This window comes from Haliaeetus albicilla, chromosome 27 (assembly GCF_947461875.1).
Source record: "Haliaeetus albicilla chromosome 27, bHalAlb1.1, whole genome shotgun sequence".
NCBI classification, from domain to species: domain Eukaryota; kingdom Metazoa; phylum Chordata; class Aves; order Accipitriformes; family Accipitridae; genus Haliaeetus; species Haliaeetus albicilla.
Window position 1 is genome coordinate 20,025,252 of NC_091509.1, and position 23,464 is coordinate 20,048,715.

Sequence of the window (23,464 nt, forward strand, 5' to 3'; positions counted from 1 at the left end):
CGAAGCCGAACACCTTAAATCCCCTTTGCTTCTGCAGTCCCGCCGTGCCTTCCTCTCCTGTAAACACCCAACCCCTTTTAAAAAATAGACGAGAAATGCCTTTATTGATTTTTTTTGTGTGTGTGTGTGTGATGGCGAAGAGGGAGAATGAGAGAATCTCAGTGTTTGCCTTCCCGTATAACCACGGGGACGTGGAAACAGAAGGAGCGCTTCACCAAACAACCGGCTTCTATGTTGTGCCGCGCAACCTCCTGCCCGGTTACCGAGTCCCACCGGGGAAAAAACCGGTACTTCCCCCCCCCTCCGTTTTACATCCCAAGGGGGTCCACCGTCTCCTTTCGCCCCCCCCCCCCCCCCAGACCAGCCTGGCTCCCGCATGATCCCCCAGAGACTCTCCCAGCCACGGGGGAGTCCCCCCGTGTTTCTGACCCACCAAAAGCTCCGTGTTTTTGCGCCCCCCCCCCCCCCGCATCGCCCCCCGACGGGGGCTCCCCCTCCCGCCCCCCCCCCGGCCCCGCGTGCCCCGAGGGGGCGGTCCCGCCGTCCCCGCACAGGTGCCGGCGATTGGGTGGAATATGCAAATGCCGCGGTGACGTCAGGCGGCTCCGGCCCAGAGAGCTGAAATAGGGCCGGCCCGGCCCGCGCCGCGTACTCGGTCGTCGCCTTTCCCGTCCCGGTACCGCCGGCCCCGGCCGCCGCCCCCTTTCACCGACTCGTTCCGCTTCCCCAAGGTGAGTTGTGGCGGCGCAGCGCCCCCCGCAGCGGGCTGCCCGCCCGGGGGTGCGCGGCACCGCCCGCCCCGTACCGCGGGGTTCCGCTGCTCTTCGCGCCGCTTCCCCGCCGCCGCCGCCAACCTCCTCCGTGTCTGCGCGCCCGGCGAAGCGCTGCCCTCCCCGCCCGGGCCGAGGGGAGAGCGGCCGCCGGAGCCCCGCCGCTTCGCTCCGCGGGGTGCGCTCGGGGGCCGGGCAGCCTCCCGATGCCGCCGCCGCCCCACGCGGATCCCCGTCCGCCCGCTGGGCGCCGTAACAGGTGGGCGGCCGCAGCGGGGTTGGGAGCCGGCGGGGGGGGAGGGTGGTGGGACGGCCTTGGAGGGGGTCGCCCCCTCCCCGGCCCGAATTCCACAGCGTGGGGGAGCAAGAGGTGGAGGTGCCGCCCGTGGGATGGACGCGGCTCCCTCCCCTCGGGCGCGGAGGGAGAGGCGCGGGTGGGGGGGGGGGGGGAGGCAGCGGTTCTTTCCCCCCTCCCCAGCTCCCCGTGCCGAAGTTGCGGGGCTGCCGCCGTCGGTGGGGCGCGGGGTCGGGCGGCGCGTCCCGCCGCGGTCGCGAGTGGGGCCGGCGTTTTCCCTTCGCGGCCCCTAGGTGGCGCCGTGGTGCCGGCGGCCGTCGTCCCCGCGGAGCGCCCCGTCGGGCCCCGCTGCCTGCCCCGCTGCCTGCCCCGCTGCCTGCCCCGCTGCCTGCCCCGCTGCCTGCCCCGCTGCCTGCCCCGCTGCCTGCCCCACGCAGCCACCCCCCCTCCACGTACGACCTTCAGCCTCCCGTGCCTCCGTCGACGGCCAGCGGCTTGAGTTTGTTAGCCGGCAAGCAGAGAGTGATGATTTTTTAAAATTTTTTTTTATTTATGAGAGATACAGGGCTCCCCTTCCCAACTTGTTTAAAATGCTTCTGCCCGGTGGGAATAAATGGCTTTCCGGTGGTGCTGAGCGCTGGGTGCCCAGCCGGAGGGTGATGGAGGGGATGGTACGGGACTTCTCTGAGCGTAACCTCGGAGCAAGCCTGTGATTGAAACGTAGCAAAGTGTCACGGAGGCAGCCTCGAAAACAAAGGTTAAACACCTGTGAGGTTTAGGAGCTTCTCGGCAGCCCTTCATCCCTGCTGGATTGATGTCCCCCACATTTCTTCTGGGAGCATTGAAGTGTCTTGGAGAATTTAAGGATCAAATGGAATATTCTTAAGTATGCTTTTGCTCAGATGGAACGTCTGGTTTGTACTTAAACATTGTAGCTGGTTCCAATGAGTTCTTAATGCATCAAAACTTTAAGTATTTATCTAAGATACTGCCGATAGCTGACTGAAATGGTTATTTGGCTTCATTATGTCTCGTTGAAAGGTTATCTTAGAACGGATTTTCTCCTTAATTTTGTAGCGCTTGTAGCACTCACTGAGAAATTATGGACATCAAAATTATTTTGCAGGCCATAGAAATGCTGTTTAGATAAGGCTGAAGCAATTGGAGCAGTTGATGGCAGAGGAACTGAGGACCAGATTCTTATCTGGTGTTAATAGAGCCAATTTATATAGAGGTAATGGTTTAGTCCGAGTGCTTTCCTTTTGCTATAGCAACAGTCATAACTTCAGGTAATTAAGTTCAACCTCTTTCTTTATAACGTGAAGCATGTTGGAAATCATTAAAAGCTATTTTGAACTCTTAATTTCTCAATACTATAAAAAAGCGCCACAATTTAAGTAGCCCTGAAAACAAAGCCAATAGCTGCTTTTGGAAAATTCTTTAATCTTGTTACAGTCACCATAATTGAATTCTTAAAGCTTCCGTGTTGTGGAAGAAGAAATTGTGGGATCTCTGCAGCAATCTAGCTGTTTGACAGCTCGTATTCCATATCACAGAAATGCTTTAAACAATCTGTGGTGTTCTCCACTCAGATGGCCAGTGTGACTAGTTCTCTTCCTTTTTCAAGGTGACCCTTTTTGCTTGAGCAGCTCTAAAACTTGTACCCTAAAACCTGTGATTGTATCTTTGGCTTGCATCTGCTTGCTGTTATTCCTCTTCGTCCAGAGGCATTGCACCAATTTTCTTGTGAGTTGAGACTCTCCCTGGGTGTTGGTGTCTGCACAAACTCATCCGAGCTCGGGATGGGCGTTCTGCAATTGCTGGTCTTAAAACAGCACCTGCAGGGCTTGGCCATGGTGCACGGTCCTGCCAGGCTGGGCACCGCTTGCGCAAGTGAGCCATCGTGTTTGAGCTTCTTCGCGTAATGGTGTGTAGCGTGGTCCTGCTGTGCTTGAGGTAGTATTTCTTAGTAAAGCAAGGCCAGCTGCAAGGAAGGCTGTAATGCTGTTCTAGCTCAGAGGCAGAAACTGCAACCTTTAGGTAAACTTCTAGGCTTTGCATGGTATCTTCTTTAACATAAGAGCCAAAATTGCTTTGGAAGTAATTCTCCTGAAACCAAAGGAAATGTGTCACAACTGGGTGTGATGCTCAACTTTATTTACTTTAAAATAGTCTGGTTTAATTCTAGCATCTGCATTACAATTACTAATTTCTGCATTACACAGTAGATTAAAATCTGTCTCTCTGCTCACATGCATTGCCAAGAGCAGGTGTGTGATAGACTCCCCCTCCACCCCCAGCTCTTGAGAGACTTCTAGTGTTCAGCCACAAATGTTCGTTTATTTTTTTCTTTTGAGTACAACTGCTTGTTTTATGCAGACATTTCCATATGCAAGCTTTGATTTACCTGGGTAGTGATGTCCATACAGGCTCACATCCTGCAAATCTGTCCCTCTTTCAAGTGAGGAAAGGAAATTGGTAGTAAAACTTGCCTGAGTTTACAGTGGTGGTCTGGATCTATTCAATCGATTTGAATTTTTCTCTTGACTTTGGGGAACTTTAGACAGCAATCCGGTAGCTGTATTGCATGATGCAACTGCAGACCAGATTCTGCAAGGAGCCTTCCACTTAGCTGAGGGTAAGGCGGTGCTGAGCTGTGGTTCAGGATGCCAAGTGACATGAAAATGCTGTATGATTTCAGAGTTAACCCTCACCTGATATTTATGGTGCATATTTGTTGCTTGGCTTAGGCTATTCAGATAAATAATGTATATTAGTGTGTCCTCCTCTTACTATGAGTGAGAGCAATTAGTGTACTGTCAGTCAGTATGCAATAAAAATAAGTAATTTCTAAACTGACTCTAGAGAAAGATGTTCTACAAATTCCATTTATAAAACAACTGGAGTTTCTAGCAGGTAGAGGCTACCTTTTCACTTTCATCAATGTTATAGGCATCCTAATCCAAACACCATCGTGTTTTCTAGCAGTTAGTTATTTACTAAATATACATTAAACTAGCTATTACCCTGTTTTGCTCTAGGATTGTAATTTCAAGCAGCATATGAGTCAGAGGTCTCTAGAACTGCAAAGTGAAATAGTTGTATTTGCTGTGATAGTATCAACTGAGCATACAAAATACCTCTATTAAAAATGTGAGAAACAGTATTGCTGTGCAAGAGCAATTCGTAATGTAACAATGTACTTTGTCGCTTATTGATATAGTGACTTTGGTTTATTAAACATTTATTTGTAGCCCCAGTAACATTACATCTGAGGTTTCTAATTGGAATTTAGAAAGCCTAATAAATTTTGATTTCATCCTGAGTGCTCTCAATCCAGGGTGTTTACATTAGTGCTGAGAAAAAGGAATGCCTGAACTCCATGGGTGCGTGGTGTGTGGCGGCTGTAGGCTGCGCTCGTTCTGTTGATGGTGTGTCTTTGGGCAGACAGAATACCTGAAACCGAGTCAGTGCTGGTGTAAATGGTCGTGGCTCCAAAATTAATAGCGATGTGCCAAGGCTTGGGTATACCCTGCAGCAAATACATGGCATGAAAACACTGTAAAATGAGTCCTGTCAAGACAAGGGATGTCATGGTGACTTAATTCAGCTAGGCTTAATTTTGCCATTAGCAGGTAACTTGCCTTGTTAATGTATATTGCTCAAACCAAGCAGCAGCCTGTCACTTGCATGCTATAGAAATGCCATTGCTTGCCTCATTAAGTGGTCATTATGTTTCGTTACGGGTCCATGTTAGCATCCTCTGCAGCTGCCGTGAAAGGTCAACGCTTCCCTCAGCTACCATGGAAATGGTACCATGCCTGAAGACTCCTTTGGTATTTTTATTGTGAAAAGTAATGACACAATCTGGTGTCCTGTTCCCCCAAAAGTTCAGATGAAGTACGGAGCTCTCCTGGCTGAGCTTCCAGGGCACCAACGCAGGGTTATGCATGTATGAAACACATGGTAGTTCCATCTGACAATGCTTTGAGTAACTGCATTTGTTTGATTTCCAAATTAATTAAAAAAAAAAACAAAAACAAAAGCAAGCCACACACAAGACAAGGACTGCTGGTCAAAGAGGATGCAGTTGTGGTGGAAATCCTTGCTTGCATCTTCCCAGTCCCCTGCAGCTGATGTGGGGCTGTGGTGGGGCACTGCCAGGGAGATGGTGCTGCTGTTGAGTAGGGTGAGTCTGGGAGGGACTGGAAATGTCTCTCTTTGGAACAGAGGCAAATGAGTGGAGAAGTTGCAGCCCCAGGTGGGGCTTACCTAGATCGTGGTTGGAGAAGCCAGCACAGAATTTGTTTCAGGTCTTGCAAGTTTTAGTGGGTTTGGTGACCATCTGGGAGAAGAGTGACTGTTCCTGGGTTTTGGGTGTCAGCTCTCAGACCCTGGCTGGCTGGCCCTGCAAACCTGATCGTAGCCTAAGGGGGTGGCAGTGGCTGTGTCTGCTCGAGGCAGTGTCATCCTCTGAATCGGAGGGGAATAATGATATTTTCTGTCACATTGCTGGAAGCCTCCAGTGGTCCAAGGGAACCATAAAATCACAGAATGGTTTGGGTTGGAAGGGACCTTAAAGATCATATAGTTCCAGCCCCCCTGCCGTGGGCAGGGACACCTTCCACCAGACCACTTTGCTCCAAGCCCCATCCAACCTTGAACACTGCCAGGGATGGGGCATCCACAGCCTCTCTGGGCAGCCTGTCCCAGTCCCTCACCACCCTCACAGGGAAGAACTTCTTCCTTCCATCTAATGTAAATCTACCCTCTTTCAGTTTAAAGCCATTACCCCTTGTCCCATCACTACATGCCCTTGTACAAAGTCCCTCTCCAGGTTTCCCGTAGGTCCCCTTTGGGCACTGGCAGGCTGCCATAAGGTCTCCCTGGAGCCTTCTCTTCTCCAGGCTGAACAACCCCAACTCTCTCAGCCTGTCCTCATAGCAGAGGTGCTCCAGCCCTCTGATCGTTTTTGTGGCCCTCCTCTGGACTCGCTCCAACAGGTCCATGTCCTGCTGATGTTGGGGCCCCAGAGCTGGATGCTGTACTGCAGGTGGGGTCTCATGAGAGCGGAGTAGAAGGGGAGAATCCCCTCCCTCGACCTGCTGGCCACGCTGCTTTTCATGCAGCCCAGGGTACAGTTGGCTTTCTGGGCTGCAAACGCACATTGGTGGGTCATGTTGAGCTTCTCATCAACCAACAACCCAAGTCCTTCTCTACAGGGCTGCTCTCAATCCACTCATCGCCCAGCCTGTATTTGTGCTTGGGATTGCCCCGACCCATGGGCAGGACCTTGCAGTTGGCCTTGTTGAACTTCATGAGGTTCTCACAGGCTCACCTCTCAAGCCTGTCAAGGTCCCTCTGGATGGCATCTCTTCCCTTCAGTGTGTCAGTGGCACCACACAGCTTGGTGTTGTTGGCAAACTTGCTGAGGGTGCACTCAATCCCACTGTCCATGTTGCCGACAAAGATGTTAAACAGCACTGGTCCCAATACCAACCCCGAATGCGGGTGTCTGGGGCTTTCCTGAAGATCTGCTGAGGGTGCAAGTGTGAGTCCCTGACTGTGAGTGACCGTGTGCTGCTAGGGGTTCTGGAGATGGGATAAAGTCACCCTTTGGCTTCCACAGTACCATAATGTCGTGTTTTGATGTGGTCTGCTTTTGGATGGAGTAGTTAGATTTAGAAATCCCAAGGCTCCAGTTCTGCAGTTGCTGTGTGGGAACAGCAAGTCCTGTGGAGGATAGTTTTGAGGTAAATATTTCGCAAAACTGCTATAATGTGGGAATTCATTGCCAGTACATTGATGGGTGCAAAATGGGAAAATCGATGTTTTGCTGCATATGCTGTGGGAGTCTGCAAAGCTCCATCGACACTGACGGAGTGTGGATGGGTGCCGTCAGCTGAAGCTTCCACCGTGTTATTGAATCTGAGCTGGGTTTTGTTGCGAGATGATTGTTTTATGAGTGTTCTCTTGTTTTCAACAGACGTGAAACGATGAAATCAAGAAGCTTTTGGTTATCTCTCGTATTGCTTGGGGTTTTCCCATCTGTCACGAGGGGATGGATGGACGTGGACAGGAGCAGGAGGCTGTATTCGGATGCGGGGAGGTTGCATCAAGAGGTACTGTACACCAGCTGCTGCTGTGGCTGCAACTCTTGTCTTTTTATTTTTGTGCTGTGTTCAGGCTCTGCATACTGTGCAAACAGAAAACAAGTGAGGGCTTACCCATGTATATTTGTATTAAACACCTGCTGAGGAGGTCAGTGAAGAAACAGTGAAGCAGAAGCTCTTACACTTTTTGAGTATGCTGCCATTGTTCTGGGAGGGAAATTGTGCATCTGGCCATTGTGGAGATGCTGTCTTTGCCCCAAATTCTTTACAGCTGGGGCTGCTGGGATGAATGAAACTAAATTTAATAAGCAAACTTTGTCCTGGCTCTTCCTTTGGGTCACTGGACCTTCAGGTGAAACCTGAAAAAAGTCCTTTTGCTGCTTAAAAAAAGGAAGACTGAGCCGTAGGTGGTTCTAAGAGAACCAGCAAAGTTACTGCCCAGAGCATCTCCCTCCTGACTTTCTGATGTCGAAACCCTGCAAAGCACAAAGTAATCGGAGAGGGACCATGGGAGCACGGTGGCCGTAGCGAGGGATGGTGATCTTCATCCACCGGAGAGGACCCCTGCTGCTGGCTCGGTGGGGAGGTGGGACTCGGGGTGCGTTAATGCAGGACAGTAATGCCCTCGTCAGCACTCAATCCCTGGGCTTGTGGGAGTGGAGAAGCAACTGAACCTCTTTTGGGTGCTGGAGGTGACAGCGTTGGCTTTCGTTGCGGTGGATTAAGGTCCCCGTTCTGATCGGTGTCCGGTGTCCCAGCAGGGACAGTGACTTTCTGGAGCAGAGCTCACCATGTGGCTTGCTGCACAATGTCTGAATCTGAGGCATGCGGATGAGGCCATAAAAATCTAGAAATGTGACTTTCATGAAAAGAAAATGATGAATGCTGAAACAATTTCAGTTATTTAATTAGTTCCTGATTATCATAGGTTTGCTAAATGATTACTCAAATGTCTGGAAGTGGGAGATGGTGGGGGAGGCAAGGAAAGGGAAGACTGCTATTTTTTTAACTGCCATTGCCTAGAACACTTATGTACTGGCAGACACATTAGTCACTGCCAGGCTAATGATGACCCCTTAATGGATTCATGCTGCAATTGGATCTTATATTTAAACCTCAGGATTTTGTTCTAGTTGGAGAATCCCATTTCTCCCAGTCGCATCCCACCTACGAGTACCCACAGTTGTGTGCGTTATTTCAATAAAGCAGTTTAAGCCAATTAAAAAGCTGCCTTTTGCTACTTAGCAGCACTCAGATCATTTCAGTGGAGTTGGAGATTCTGCAGTTGCAAGTTCTGTCTCAGGTGTACTTTTTCCTTGAGGTATCCATCCTCTGTTCTGTAAAAGTGAAGAAAAACAGTTCCCCTCCACATGTCCACTGTTATTTTGTTGCTGTGTAGACTTGAGTAGTACAATGGCACTCTCTTAAACAGGTTTTTGTATTGTCTCAGATCACTTTTGCTTTATTATTAAAAATACTTAAATATTCTGCATGCTTTTGCATTTTAAAAAAACCCTCATTCTTCACTAATGCGTATTAGGTTTTTTTGAAAAAGTTACTCTGAGGAATTAAATTCATTACTCAAATGATTTACTTTAACATAAATTGTAGAACTATTATAGTACTTGAAAGACATTAATTCATTTGATCTTCCTTTAAAACCCATGAAGTTATTGTACCAATTACTTGATCTTGCTTGAGGTGAAAGGTTCTAAGCTAGAAATGTATTTGTTCAGATTTGCACAGAATTTAACAGGTGTGAATATTAAAATTTTTAATGCATGAAGAATGCAGTTAAAATAGCTTCAAGGGATGTAAGTTATAATGCAGATTTTTTTAAAAAAGTAACTGTACAGAAGGCTTGTTCCACAAGAAATAGCGTTTATACAGTGTGGCACCAAAAACCAAGATGAATCTGGAAGCCTTGAACATAGCTTTCAGGTAGGTCAGTGAAATTGAGATAATGGCTGTTTTCTCTTAGAAAGTGTTTATTTTGTCTTTCAGGAAATAGTTTAGCCATAATACCTTTTTAATAGTAACAATCACTTGAAATCCTTTTCCAGTGATATTGGGCTTTGTTCAGTTTGGAGCTCCTTATTCACGAGAAGGTTGTTAGTTACCAAATTCGTGGTTTCATTAATATGTAATTCCATTAACATGCATTTAAAACATTGAATCACAAATAGAAAAGCTCCTAGCAATTCACTAAAATTGCTTTAAAAAATGTGTAAAGGGTTAATTTACAGGTCAAATAATTTGAAGTGTGCTCTGATCTAAAATTCCTATGAACTTCATCAAAGCAAATACTTGGGTATGGGTCACTGACCTTCACTAATGCTTGTTCTGATCTACATAGGAACAAGTTTACTGAATCAAAAACATTGCTTAATTTATGTTCAGATTGCTAAATCGATTTCTTCATGGTCTGTGGTAGAATTATTGCAGTTGTGCTTTGCATTTATAAAGGAAAATAAGTCTTGAGGCCATAGACAGCAATATACAGCCCTTCTGCATGAGAAATTAACTCTCTAACATAGCAATGGTGTAAGTTTTCTTGACGCTCAGCCTTCCACCTCTCAAATTTCTGGGATGTTCCTGAGAAGAGGTTTGTTTTCTGAAGTATTTTTAGTCCTGATTAGAATAGTTAGTAAACCTGTGCATGCAGTCTGAAATTCAATGGGTGTAGACTGAACTAAAATAGAAAATGTAATTAAAAAAAGGCAATGTTAGTATTTAACTGAAAAGCTGCAACCTGCCGGGTCCATATTAATTTTGGAGAATACTGCTGTCACTTTTACATTGTGAAACTTCTCATAGGCTGGTTCAGAGGGTGCTGGAAAGCTCTTGAAGCTTCTGGGTGCTGCACAGGGACTTCTGTGGAGCTAGAAGGTGCAGCTTCCCAGGGTTGAACCATCATGGCACTAAATCCTACTGAGTGGAATATATACCCAAATACCTAAATATATAGAGCTCACCACTCCGGGGTGATGTTTTTGGACAAGTTTTGCCTCTGCCTTCAGCAAGGCTGATTCCATGCTAAAGTTGGACATTTTAGAGGTGACCAGATTTCATGGGCAGCTCTGTGCTGGCTCAGAAGGGCTTTGAGTTGCCCATGAAGCACCAGGTGGTGTGATCTGGGGTCACCTCTCCTCTCTTGAAAGGAATTCTCAAAAATGTAGCTCTGTGAGTCATTGCCAGCAGCAGTGGCTGTGAAGGGAGTTTCCAGCATAAGCATAGCAGAAAAGAGACATAAACAACCTGGATCCAAAATAAACCTGGAATACAGATTTGAAGGTGAACTCGGCCAGGAGATTCGGATGGGAAGCCAGCAGTACTACTCCACTCAGTCTCTACGAGGTAATCCAAACTAGTAGCTCAGACTGATTTTTCAACCTACTGGGGTATTTTACAAGAGCATCTTATTAAATATTGAAAATTGACAGCTAGCTTTCCTTCTCCTGTTCCCTGCTTTCTGTGTGAGAGGCTGCTTTTCTGTATGTGCCCAAGCCAGGCTGGTTTTGCTGTGGTCCTCGGGGCAAGTTTCTCATCTCCTCTTCTCAACCTGTGGTGCAGCAGAGCAGCGCCGCAGGTCTTCATCAGCTCTTCCAGGAGTGGGTCTCCCATCTGCTGCAGGGAGCTCCTCAAACAGCGCTGCATCCCAGAAATTAAATTCTGTATTATGTTTGCCGGGGCACTGCTGGCAGGTAGCCTGAACAATATTGTCCTAGCTGGATAGTGTGAAAGTGGAGAGTAATCCTGTGTTGTGGTACACGTATAGTTGTTTTGTGCTGAATTGTTACAGGAAATATTTGGATGTCACTGATAGCTCCTGAGTGGTTACAGTACAGACTGGCAGGCGTCCTGCGGTCTGCTCTGGGCTACAGAACCAGAACTGCTCTGTGGTTTTGTAGAAATAGTTAATTGCTTTCATGCAGTGCTCTATTTTTGCCACCCATCCTCCTATTTAAAAAGCCTCCTGAGACACCAGAAACGTGTGCACAGCACCCCACACTCCTGTGGGGAGAAGAGCTCTGTCCCTGGAGAAGCTTCTCTAGTGCAGAGCTCACAAGTGATGTTCCTTGTGCTCTTGCAGATCCAAGTGCTGGCACGTTTGCTTTTCCCTTCTCTGTGCTGCAAGATGTTCATACCTCACTGATGCACCTTAACTGTCTGTTCCCTGAAAGGAGTGGGACATTGTTAGTGTGCTGTCACAGCCCAAATTAGATATGCTACTGCACAGTTCAAGGGTAAACTAGGCCAGCTGTGCCAATATTATTTCAGTTCCTTGATAATTTTTACCCATTAGGTTTGTTACCTTATCTGGCTTATGCCTTAAATTATATTGCCAACCTCAAAGTATCCTGTGTAGTTATACCAACTCTTATTTTTATGCTAATGAATGTAGCAAACATGCTCATTTCTTTAAGGTATCATAACTTCCTTATTGGCATTTGGAAGGTATTGGCTGTATAGGATACCCATTGTTTGACTTGTTCATTAGTTATTACTTGCATGACACCTGAACTGCTTAAAATCTCTAAGTAGTAAATGTCACCTTAAACGTCACCATGATGGCAAACAGCTGGGTCATACCAGCCTTTCAGTGCCATCCTGAACAGGATAAAGCATACCTCTGGAATCCGCTCACAGCCTCGACTGCACTTGTCCAGGAGTATCAATTATTGCTGAAATTCCTAATTATCTTCAGATTCTTAAATATTGTTTCACTTACTGCTGCAGCTGAAGACCATAGCTGGTTATTCCAAGCAGCAGGGGAGTCACGGGGATGATTTTGTGCTCCTTCCCCCAGCAAAGTCGTATTTCCTGATCTGACAGACTGCGAAAGGAATGCTTTGGGAAGTAAGGTACAAAATTGCAAAGGCTTTTGATAAAAGCTTTTGCTTATAATTCAAATAGAGGCGTAGTTTCAGAACATGAGCTTGGAATAAGACAGGCACAGTGTATCAATTTTGCATGCAGTTGAAGATCTAATATCCTGGTATTTATTTTAAGAATTATTATTAGTAATGTATTCTCTGCCATGTGTGTGCTCTTCCTGCTTGTAAGTCAGTTTGGTGAAAGGAAGGAAGGAATCAGATTTGAATTAAAATCTATACTGGGCTACAGCCTGCTCCCATTTTAAAAGTTAATGAAAGTAAAGGGAGACAAGACTTAAATTTATTTTTGTATCACTTTGGTATATACTCATAAGCCACTCCTTGTTACCTGCATTTATGTGATATCTCTAACAAGCTGTAATTGCTGTTTGTAGACCATTTTAAATCTTAACTAGTATATTATCCCTGTGGAGACGAAAAGCTTTTGCTGAGTGCTGGTTGTCAGAGTATCTGCAGTTCAAGGTGCTGTGGAATATTTTCATAGTATTTGGATATACATGTTGGGGTCCTTCCTCTGTACCCCAAACCCCACTTACCCCTTCCCAAGTACCCAGAGGTTTTAATAAATGCTGTATCTTATGGGATGCTATTATGCTTGAAGTACTAGAAAATTGGAATGTTAGGTTATGTGGAACAAGGCAGGTACTGTATACTTGAATAACGGCATAAAATTTGAAGAATTTTAGTTTACATAGATGGTTATGGTTTGATAGCGAGAGTGTCAGGGATTGTCAGGATGCATCTATAGCACAACTTAAAGATGAAACCCTCTTGTATGCAGTCCCTTACAGAAACAAAACCCTGCTCCCTTTATTATTTTTTTTTAAACTTATGGTAAGATGCAGTGTGTGATACCTCTCAGTGGTCCTGCATTGCCCAACCTGCTGGGGGCTATCACCTTCCAGCTGACAGCAACCAGGACCACCAGCTGCTGCAGGGATGCCCTCCCTGCAGTTTAAGTGGTACCTTGGATACTAATGACCTTGAATTTTGGTGCTGTAGCTGGTGCTTGGATGCTGTCCCCCGGGGACCATGGGCTCAGGGTGGCCAGCTCTGTGCTGAGCTGTGGCACAAACTGACCACAGGAATCAAATTTCAGGAAGTTTTTCTCATGTCACAGTTGAGCACCTGTGAAAAAAATCATACCTAGGTGGGGAAACGCTGGTATATTCCTGAAGCAGAGAATAAGACAGAGTAAAACATCTTGCAAATAAAAAAAATCTAAGGAGATTTTAACTTGGCTATGATGTGGCAGAGGGTTATACTTTCTGATACTCTGTTCAGAAGCTACTTAACCTCAAAAGACTAAATATTGACTATTTTTTACCAAATGCAGCATATTGTCCCCTAAAAAAAAAAAGACTGTAGCAGTGGTTTTTAAAGGAAGACAGTTCTACTTAAAGTACTTTCTACCATAAAGCAGGGGAACTCTCAGGTTTTTTTATATTAGGAAGGGTACATTTGCAAATTTGGGGTTTCTAAAACAGGCATCCCATGAGCTATGACAATGTGGAAATTTATGGAGCTATACCTGGGTTTCTCATCTGAAGTCTAGAAATAGTGGTGAGTAAAATCAGAGATGCAGCAATTATCTCAATTAGCTACCGTATGGGTGAGCAGATGATACTGTGTGATGTGAGACATCAGAGCTTCCCTCAGTGTTTATACCAGACAGGACAAATCTAAATTGCCAGCGTCTGTACTGATAGCAAGCTTTCTCTAAATGGTAGTGCGTGATTTATTTTTTTTCCTCATGCCTGCTCAAAAAAATAAAGTGGATGTTCTCTGCCTCATTAGCGTCTTTTTTGAAAATATTCTGTGTTCATGGTTGTAAACAGAAAATCCGGATCGTCAAACTAAGCTGTGTATTAGTCATAACCACTGCAAATGCTAGAATTGGTATGCATAGTGCCTCACCTAGCCCTGTACTGGATGTCAGTGTAATTTTCTTGACCCCTCACTTGAGATAAGGAAGAGCATGCTCTGAAGAGAAAAAAAAAAAAATCCCTGGGATGATAATCTATTAATAGCAGCAGCTGCTTCTTTATTAATTTGCTAAATGAGTCAGGGCTGTATATTTAGAAATTGTACAGCAGTTAGGCTGATCCTGAGAGCAGGTCCCTGGAGACTTGGTGTGTGCAGGGGTAACATCTAATTTAGTGATAGACCCAGCATGAGCCCAGCTGCATGTGCTGAATTTGATTTATCCCCTTGCACAAGCACTGCAGTCTGATCCACAAGGTATCTGGTAGGAGGGTTGCTATAGTCCAGCAATACGGTAACGCATTTCAGATCCACAAGTTGCCCTATTCTTCTGCATCTCTTCCATCTGCTGCATTAATTGTTTTTTGGGATTTTTTGGCAAAGTTCCCTATGTTAACCTTTGCTTATGGTCATAAAAAAGGGACTCCTTTTGACTAAATCTACATCAGTGTTAAAGGGCAGGAGGCTGAAAACACTGCAAGGTTATCCTATGAATTGCTGTACTTGAGGGCAGTTGGTACCTGGTTGGTGCCAAACTTGGTGGTACGTGTTAAGCATCATGCTTGTGGGATCATCAGCTGCTAACAAAAAGAGGATGGCAAATGCACAGCCATATACAAATCTCTGTAAATACTGGTCTGCAAATGGAGGAGATTGGGAAAGAAAGAGAACTACAAAACAACACTGTGCTGTGAAGATTTGTACCTTAAAATGTTACATTGAGCTATTGCTCAGTGATTCCTGCTTGTGATGTGCCTCTGTGCATGTCTGGATTGTAAGCACTCATCCTCTGGTTTTAGTTAAAGGAAGACTAGAAAGAAATAGCAAGCAGGAACTTGTCTTTCCCGATTTCAAGCCTAATTTTGGCTGTTTAATTACTAACCTTGCAAAGTGTGCTCACTTTTCTCTTCAAATTAGAATGCAGGAAAGTGCATGTGGCCACATGTGGATGTGCAGGGACAAAAGGAAGAACAACTGTTTCAGAAAAATCAGGAAACAATCTTTTTTCCCTCCCTGTTGGTAGCTTGTCTATGTGCATTGCATGTCACTTACAAACTGAGTATAAAGTACTGTGAGGCTACTGTAATTTGTAACAGTGCTAGACTCTGCATGCATTTCAGAGCAGTATTTTAGGGCAGGGAGCCTTGTCCCATGCTCCATCTCTTGTTGTGCCTGGTCTGCAGCCCCACGGGGCAGTGCTGGGGCTGTCCTGCGAGTGCCTCGTGGGCTGGAACGACCAGCACAACTACATCCAGCCCTGAACTGGGGAATCATGTATGGCAAAGCATGTGTGGTTGTGACTGTTGTCAAACCATGGGCTATTTTAGTAGTGGGTTGGAATATTTTTATTTAAGACTGCTAAGGGCATGTGTTATACATACACCTTGATGTATAGTCCATGGTTGTAGGATCTAGGTTAACAGATTGCTTTTCATCATGCACAGCTTGTAGTGGTGTGACTTTATACATGCATCAAGCAGTTATAAATTCTAGATACCTAATGACACTTTTTTTAACCTGCTTTAGGTGGTTAGCATTGCCTGCCTAAAGGCTGGACTGTGTCATTTTTCTAGAGTTGAGGAGAACCTCAAGAGCAGTTTGTGTGTCTGCATCTTGTCCCCAGTCCCATGGGTGTTTTAAAGCTTTAGGGAAGCTCTGCTTCTTACTGTGCTTCCTGCAGACAGATCTGGGTTAGCTTTGTTTCTGAATGACCTCCCCTTGCTCATGCTGCAATAATAATTTTGTGTAGTTAGAGCATCCACACGACTGTTCTGCTCTGCCTGCTCATTTCTTGGCTGGAGAGAGTATGTGGATGTTATTAATGGTGATTGCCCCTGAGGTGTGGGAATTGGGTTTCTACATGACAAACAGTCCCCACAGTTTGGAACAGCAATTTCTTGATCACTCTTCTAATAAGAAATTAGCCCTTCAGTGTGTTGGTCTTGCCTGTAGTTACAGAGCTAAGAGGAACATGCACGTGGTCCTTCCTTGCCCCAGTTTACTTGAATGCAGCTCTAAAAAGCAAAAATGATCAACTGCTGGTTAGCATTGGTGAAGGAAAGCTAAGCTGAAGTGATCTTAACAGAGAAATTGGTATTCTTAGTGTAGTGGTGGTTCTATTTTTCCTGGGCTTCACTTGTTCAGAAGCAGCACCCCAAAGGCTGCACACCAAGACACCGAACAGGGCTGTCCAGCAAACTGGAATTTGCTCAGCCACAGGAGAGTTGAAGCCAGATCTGCTGTTATCCAAGAGTGCAAAAACCCATGAATTCAGTGGAGACAGAAATAAAATACAATATTTGAGAAAGAAAACCTTTGACTGTGCAGTGTTTTGTGGAAATTGGAGCCTGAGCTAGGAAGGTGCTGTGCACTCCCTGCCAACAGCGTGATGCCCTCCTTTTCCAGCAGAGTCAGGAGATGAGGGGCCTCCTGCTTCAGGAGCAGAAGCTTATGTAGCCTGCTCTCCCTGCAACAGGGATTTACAGGAAGAAGATAGCATTGCCTTGTATAGTGCACAGTATGTTCTTTGGTGTATAGGACAGATGTAGATATGTTTTTATATGGAGGTGTTTAAAGGTTTCATTTATACTGATACCAAGCAACCTGAAAGTGGTTTTGCTGCTTGGATCCATCACTAATGTCTGTCAGTAACTCTGTTTGCAGCACATTGGCAACCAAGCACTGTACTATATTGTGTATTCCCTCTGTGTAGCTGTATTTTAACTCTGCACAATGAAGTTTCCCCCTGCCCTCCCACCCCATGTTTGTTCTGAATGAAATCTGATTCTTCATTCCAGAAGTGCTCTGCTCATCCATGGGCCCATGATTCAGCATTAATCAGGAGTCTATAACACAAACCGGCTATTATGTCTTGGCAGGACATCTAGATGCTGTCTTCTGAAAGACTGGCGTTCCCTTTTTGTAAGAGCAGAAAAGGGCTTTGTGCAGAGCAGTTGTTAAATTGCGTAAGGTTCACGCAGGTGTTTGATGTGCAATGCACGGCACGTACGGGGGAGTGAAGCTGTGTGACAGCAGGTAGTGAACTGTATTTCTGATTTTGATTTTTATTTTTGTCCCTCCTAATCCAGGTAGGATTAGTAATCGTACTTGATGACACTGTATCTGCTGTCATGCATTGACACTGGGTTGGTCTTTTGGAGACGCATTTTTTCAGTAACTACATGTCTGGTGAAAAGCAATACTGAAGCAAACATACTACATTGATTTCCATGTAACAATGATTAGGCACTTCAGATATAGAACCAAAGGACCTTTTATTCTGCATTCAATTAGCTAACATTAAAAAGGAGGAAAATAGGTGCTAAAAGCAAACCTTAACAAATAAAACTGTTGCCTTGCATTAATGAAATGCATTAAAATGGTATTCCTGAAGAAGCTTTATAGAAGGAATGAGAAATCTGAAACAAATTTTTCCCTTCAAAGTGTATGATTTATGCTCTGATAAAATTAGATTTTTAGTTAAAGGAATTTGCAGTCATTAAATGGTGCCCATGAAATAAGTCTCATTTATAACCATCTGCTTTATGGCTTCTGCAGAAAAGTATTCCTCAGGCAATGCATCCGAGAACTTTAGTGTCATTTTTATCAAAATAGTTTGATTCTCTACTAGTAACACTATTAAAACCTCTGTGTGATTTTTTTTTTTCTTACTTCAGAGCAGTATCTTATACTTCAAAGAAAGGGCGACTATTCCTTTTTGTGAAGAGATTGCCCAAGTCATAGTGTGTGGCACAGTGCTGTGCCTGTGGCCAGAATTGCTGGTAATGTCTCTTAGTGGTATATTAGGTCACTAATAGAAAGGTCTTATGTTCAACATGCCCTCAAGGAGAAAAATTAGCATCGTTTCTTCTTTTCTGTGCTGCAGGAGAGAGAAATTATTTGGGTGAGGCAAACTAAGAAAAATGAGCCCTTGCCATAGCTTCACTTTACTAGAGGGATAGAAACCACAGTTGTGTCTCTACCTGGAGCTTACGCCTTTTTGTGGCTGCTCTTCAAGCCCTGCCATGGTTGCCAGGTATTTTTCCCATTTCCCATTATTCTGTGCGCTCTCCTGAAATGTTGAGCGTTCTCAATGCCATTGGTCTTTTCTCCATGGAAAGGGACATTTTGGGGGGGGGATGATGACATTTTGCTGGTATTCTCCCAGGTAATGAGAAGTCATGACTTGCAGCCTGATCTCACATTCTCCCATTGCATTTCTAACAAGCTTTTCCTCTGAATCCTGCATCTGTTTTTTGGGGTAGTTTGCATTCATTAGAGCTTATAATTATAAGGGGAACAGACTAAAAGAAGAGAAACTTTGAAGACCATCCTTTGTTTTTCATGATGTCTATGCAGTTCCTTTCATGGAAATACCAAAAGGGTATTTAATATAAGTGAGCTGACACTTGAATTTTTTATAGAGTGTGATTGTCTTTTTTCTTTTGATCAATGTAATAGTTGTAATTAGTTTTAGTGTTTCTAAGCTTTTGAACTGCAGAGAATTCAAACAGCTTGTTAAAGTGAGGGACTCCAGGGGAACTTTAAAAGTACTCTTCCCTTTTGCATATATTACATGTACACGGGCTTAATGATAGCAGGCTGTATCTGAATTTTTATCCTGTGCCCCACCTCTCAAACTAATATTTTGAAAAGCTCTGAGAGGTCCCTGGAGTATAACTGTCTACACAGCTCAGAGCTTTGCTACCTAAAGAGGATAAATGCTTTGAAGTCTGTACTAATCCTGAATACCATTTTATATATTTCTCAAGATCACTGAGGTAGCATCCTACGGGGAATAATGACTTAGTATTTTTATACGCAAATACCCGTTTTCTGTTTATCCCCCTCAGTTGACTTGGAGGGTGCCACGGAGACGGCTTCTGATCCTTCTCAGTTTTGGGGAAAGCTTTGTTTTTGAGAAAGACAGCTTGCCGGCCACTGGTAGGAAAGAGAAGCAGCATCTGTTGCCTCCACAGCTGGTGACAGCGGACAAAGTATAAACCGTCACCAGGTTTGAGTGGAGCTGGGCCAGGAAACCCGTGATGGCGCTTGGTCACCTGGGCCTGAGGAACGTGGGGCTGGGGCAGGCCGAGGCCTTGCGGGGGTCCTGTGAGAGGGGCCAGGGGCAGAAAGGAGCGGTTTCGGTAGGCAGTAAATGAACAGCTACAACACTGTAGCGTGCGGTGTGTGTAATAGTACGTCCTTGAATAAAACACCTTCTGAATTACCTGATGCTGTCTGATGTGCTTGGGTGAGGGAGGTGAGGCCTTCAGGAGTTAGCTGAGCAGGCTGTTACTTCCATAAGCTGATTTTTTTTCCCTTCTGTTTATTTCTGTCTTCTTTCACTTTGAAAAGCTCTGTATTTTTTTTGTGTGCTCCAGTGGCAGCTTTCTGTATTTTCAATTACCCTGTGGCAGGGCGCTCCGTACCGCAGAAGGGGACTGTGGATATATTTCATTAGAAGTGTAGCACTATACTTTACTTCCCTTTGTCTAAACATGGTCTGCAGGGAGGTACTTTATTTTTTTTAAAAAAGTGAAAAAGTACAAATAAAACTAATAAGCATCAGGTGGGCCAGAAAGCTCAGATGTCTGGGGAGGCCATGTGTTATTTTCCTATCAAAAGGAGGGAAACAAACCTTTTTGTTATTTCATTCTCTGATAAACAAACATCTGAGAACAGCGAGCACTAAGGGAATGAAATGGGGTTAAACAAGGCACTTCCACAAGAGTAAAAACCTGCCTTAGGAGCTTCTGGCAGGGGTCTGGAGAGCTTGCTCCTCTTCCCTGTGTCTGGTGGAGACGGTGCTGGGACCTGACGGCACTCTGGGGTCCTGGGTTTAAGTTTGCATTCAGTGGCGTTAATCCTGCATCATCCATGAGAGGGCTTTGTCTGGGTCAACATGACTCCAGGCAAGATGGTCTTTTAGAGTCCTCTGTGATTCCACTGTTTTTAATACTGGTTGCAAGAAGTAACTTGAACGATGGGAACAAGTATTTGTAATTAACCCATAAATAATGTTACTGCTTGGAGTTAAATATTTATTCCTCTGGAGACTTGCCGTTAGCATAAGTAGATAGTGTTGTCTGGGAATGCAATACCCCTTCAGACTTTATGCAATGTTTAAAAAACATTTCTTTATTAGAGATGGTAGTGATGCTTTGCAAGAAATAGGGCAAATGATGTAGGTGGGCAAAGATGAGCCCTCAGCTCTAAGCATGAGTAGTCTGGTTGCTTTGAAATTATGCAGGTATTTGAACAAGTCTCTGCTAAAAATATCTGTAATGGCTCCTCCCTCCTTAACCCTAAATCCTTGGTATAGTAATAATAACCCTCCTAGCTGCTCCCTTTTAACATCAATAGAGAAAAAAAATCCTTTTTAAAGAAAGATATTGTGCTCTACAATGTAACTTACCACAGAATGATGAATCACTTTAGGTGATATATTGATCCATTAAATATCTGTGGACTAACTGAAATGTATGCTTGTAGTTACTCCTCAGTTATTGTGTAGAGCTTCATAGATGCTTCTCTGGGACAATGACTAATGTTTTTAGGGGTTTCTGTTCATGCTGCCTTTGAACAATTCTTGTATTTAAAAAAAAAAACCAAAACCAAACACAAAAAATTCTCTTTTTCCTTATAGGACTCCAGAAGGTTTGAAGTTACAAGAAGAAAAGGTAGGAAAAAAATACAGTTTTCTTTCAATGTGTGTGTTGGTGTTGAGTATTCTTGCAGAACTTTTTAGAACAAACATGAGTTTACACACTTGAAAGAGTGTATTGCTGTAGGATTTCAAAGAGACTGCCTCCTAATGCTCACCTGACAGTCCTTAAGTGTCACAAATTGTAGATTTTTTTTTTCATTGAAAAGGTCCTCTTTCAGCACAGAACTGCATGGTGGTATTGGGGATGCAAGTCAGGATTTGTTGGGTGCTGGCAGAGGATCTAAACTCTGACCTTGGAGCATTTTAAGGAGAAAAAAGTCCAGACAAGGCTTTCTGTGCATCACATCAGCACACTGCAAATCCACCCAAAGGTGCAGCAGTGTTAAATGTGAGTCATGCCGGTGCCCTGAGCTCAGTTCCTGCTCCTGTAAACTCTTTTGCATTAGTAACTAATTGGCTGCCTCTGTGAGTGGCTCTTTGATGGTTCCTGGCAGCTGGGTGAGAATCGGCCATCAAAGAGCTCATTCTGGTTATCATTAATTTTGATTTTGTTTAGCAGATGTTTTCCGGATCAGGCAGTTGCTTGCCTCGTCTGTTTCGGTAGAATGTGAAGCGGGTGGCACTCTCCTGTTCAACAGATCAATGCATTCCTCTGTTCTCTTCCAGCAGCTTCTTTAATTGCTTCAGGCATCCAGTATATTGGGAAGAGGTTGTAACTACCACTGTTTTACTGCATAAATGAAAAAGATCGGGTCCAAGGGTAACTTGTCATCGGGGCAAATAATGTCCTTTTGGGTTTTTTTTGTGGTTGGCTTTTCTGGTGTTTTTTGTTGGTGTGGTTTTTTTTTTTTTGCTTTGAGGCTGCAGTGGCAGAGAGGCTTGAATAAATAAATTAAATATATGGCTGTTGCTAAAAGTGAAATTTGTTTACCTCAGGTTTCCAGCATATGTGTGTTTGGTCAAATTTCCACTGCTCTTTGTGAAGAAATCCAGTTTTAGACTTCCCTTGATCTCAGACTGAGGAGGGCTCTTGGGTGGTTCAAGGTTGCTTTGAGATGCAGAAGAGCATCTTGGCATCCTGTATGTGGAAACATTTCAGTCATGCTCTAGCTATAGAGTTTGTGGTGCAATTCATTATAGACATGGAGACTGAATCCAGTCTTGTGAAAATGGACTTAATGAATAAAATAGTGTGGAAGTACCCCTAGTCTTGTTTCAGATATGATTTGGGTTTTTGTCCAAAGTTTACTTCCCAGTGAAAGTAACCAACACCTACATGAACTTAAATATAGCAATTTTTGAAAGCATGACTGAGATTATAGATCACGTGGGTGCTTGCAAAATGTTACTTCAGAGCAATAACAGGATTTTGAGATCAGTGCTTCTAGACACCAAATTTCCAGGCTCAGTTAGGCTGATTTCTTTTTGCCTTCACAGGACAGGTAAGGCTTGATTTCCATTTGGAGGGGTGAAACCATACCTTTTTTCAGAAATGAATTCAATATAATGAACTTCTCTGTCAGAAAGCTCCTTAGATCTATGGATGGAGTAGGGAGAAGAGGGCAGTAGTTGGGGAGTTAAGGTCTATAGATAAATTGGGCTTATGCCCAGCAACGCAATCTGTGAATAATCAAGTATGTTTGAAGAACTGCAGACTCCTCAGAAGTCAAGAAAATGCTAACAAACATGGTAAATACATCTTGGTCACAAAAGCCTGTGGATTTGCAGAGCTACCTGGGGATTTTCAGCAATGATTAAGTATCTTCCTCTCTGGAGTTAGTCCTCAATACTGCCTATAAAATAATTCAACAAAAGCCTCCTTCAGAAACCTCTTCAGTATTAAAATGTGTGCAGAGCAGATACCACTCAGTGCTAGAAAAAACCCCACAAAACCAGGGGGTCAAAATGTTTGTTATGCACACAAAAGGATTTATTATTTTTTTATATGGTATGATCTGATGTTAAGATTAATGCTTTTTTCCCTGAAACGGTAATTTTTGTGGATAATGGTTTGTACCTGAGGAAATTAGATGATTGGAAACTGTTTGAGGGTGGGAGGTTGTGCTTGTTCCCTTCCCTTGGTGGAAGATTTGGCTTTCTGTTGAAAAGCTGAAAAACTTTGAAACTTAAAAATATCTAATAGAAACCACCACGAAGGTGAGAGCTGCAGCAAAATTGCTCTGTGCCTGCTTTTGTTATGCCATGCTCATGGATGAACTAGGATAATTAAAAAAGAGGTTTTGGTGAAAGGAAGGGCAATGCTGGCTTATACTTTTCAGAATTATTTTTTTTGGACAAAAGGTTTGAGTCCTTTAGATTGAAAGCAGACACTTTTCTTTCAAAGGAAGCAAAGCCTTGATTGTTGTCAACTGGTCCATGGGTAAATAGTAACTCGTCATACTTCCTTCAACAAATAATCCATTTAATAGTTGATGGTCAGTTTTGCTGGGTTGTGTTTATATTAGATGAAAGAAAGATGTGAAAACACTTTCTTCCTTTTTTAGCTGTGGATAAGTGTAGTTAAACTGGGAGGCTTTTGGTTTCCAAAGTGTCAGGACTACATATGCTGGAGAAATTTTGAAGCTGCTCCAAAGCCCATTACAGTCGATGAATGGCTTTCCTTTGACTTCCATGGGTGCTAGATCAACTATAATTACATGATCTTTTAATTGCTGTGGTACGGAGGGGAGATGCTTCCCTGACTGCAGCTGGCAGCCATCTTCCACTGTGATGCA

General features: G+C 44.3%; 1 protein-coding gene across 2 annotated transcripts in view; it reads left to right on the plus strand.

Moving 5' to 3' along the window:
- The first annotated feature begins 617 nt into the window (after window positions 1-617).
- FSTL4 (follistatin like 4) overlaps window positions 618-23,464 on the plus strand; it is a 240,491-nt gene continuing 217,644 nt past the window's right edge. For both annotated transcript variants that reach the window (XM_069772285.1, XM_069772286.1), the window contains exons 1-3: window positions 618-731; window positions 7,052-7,187; window positions 20,709-20,742. In XM_069772285.1, the coding sequence (XP_069628386.1) occupies window positions 7,062-7,187; window positions 20,709-20,742 (160 nt within the window). In that variant the 5' untranslated portion in view covers window positions 618-731; window positions 7,052-7,061. The remainder of the gene's footprint in view (window positions 732-7,051; window positions 7,188-20,708; window positions 20,743-23,464) is intronic.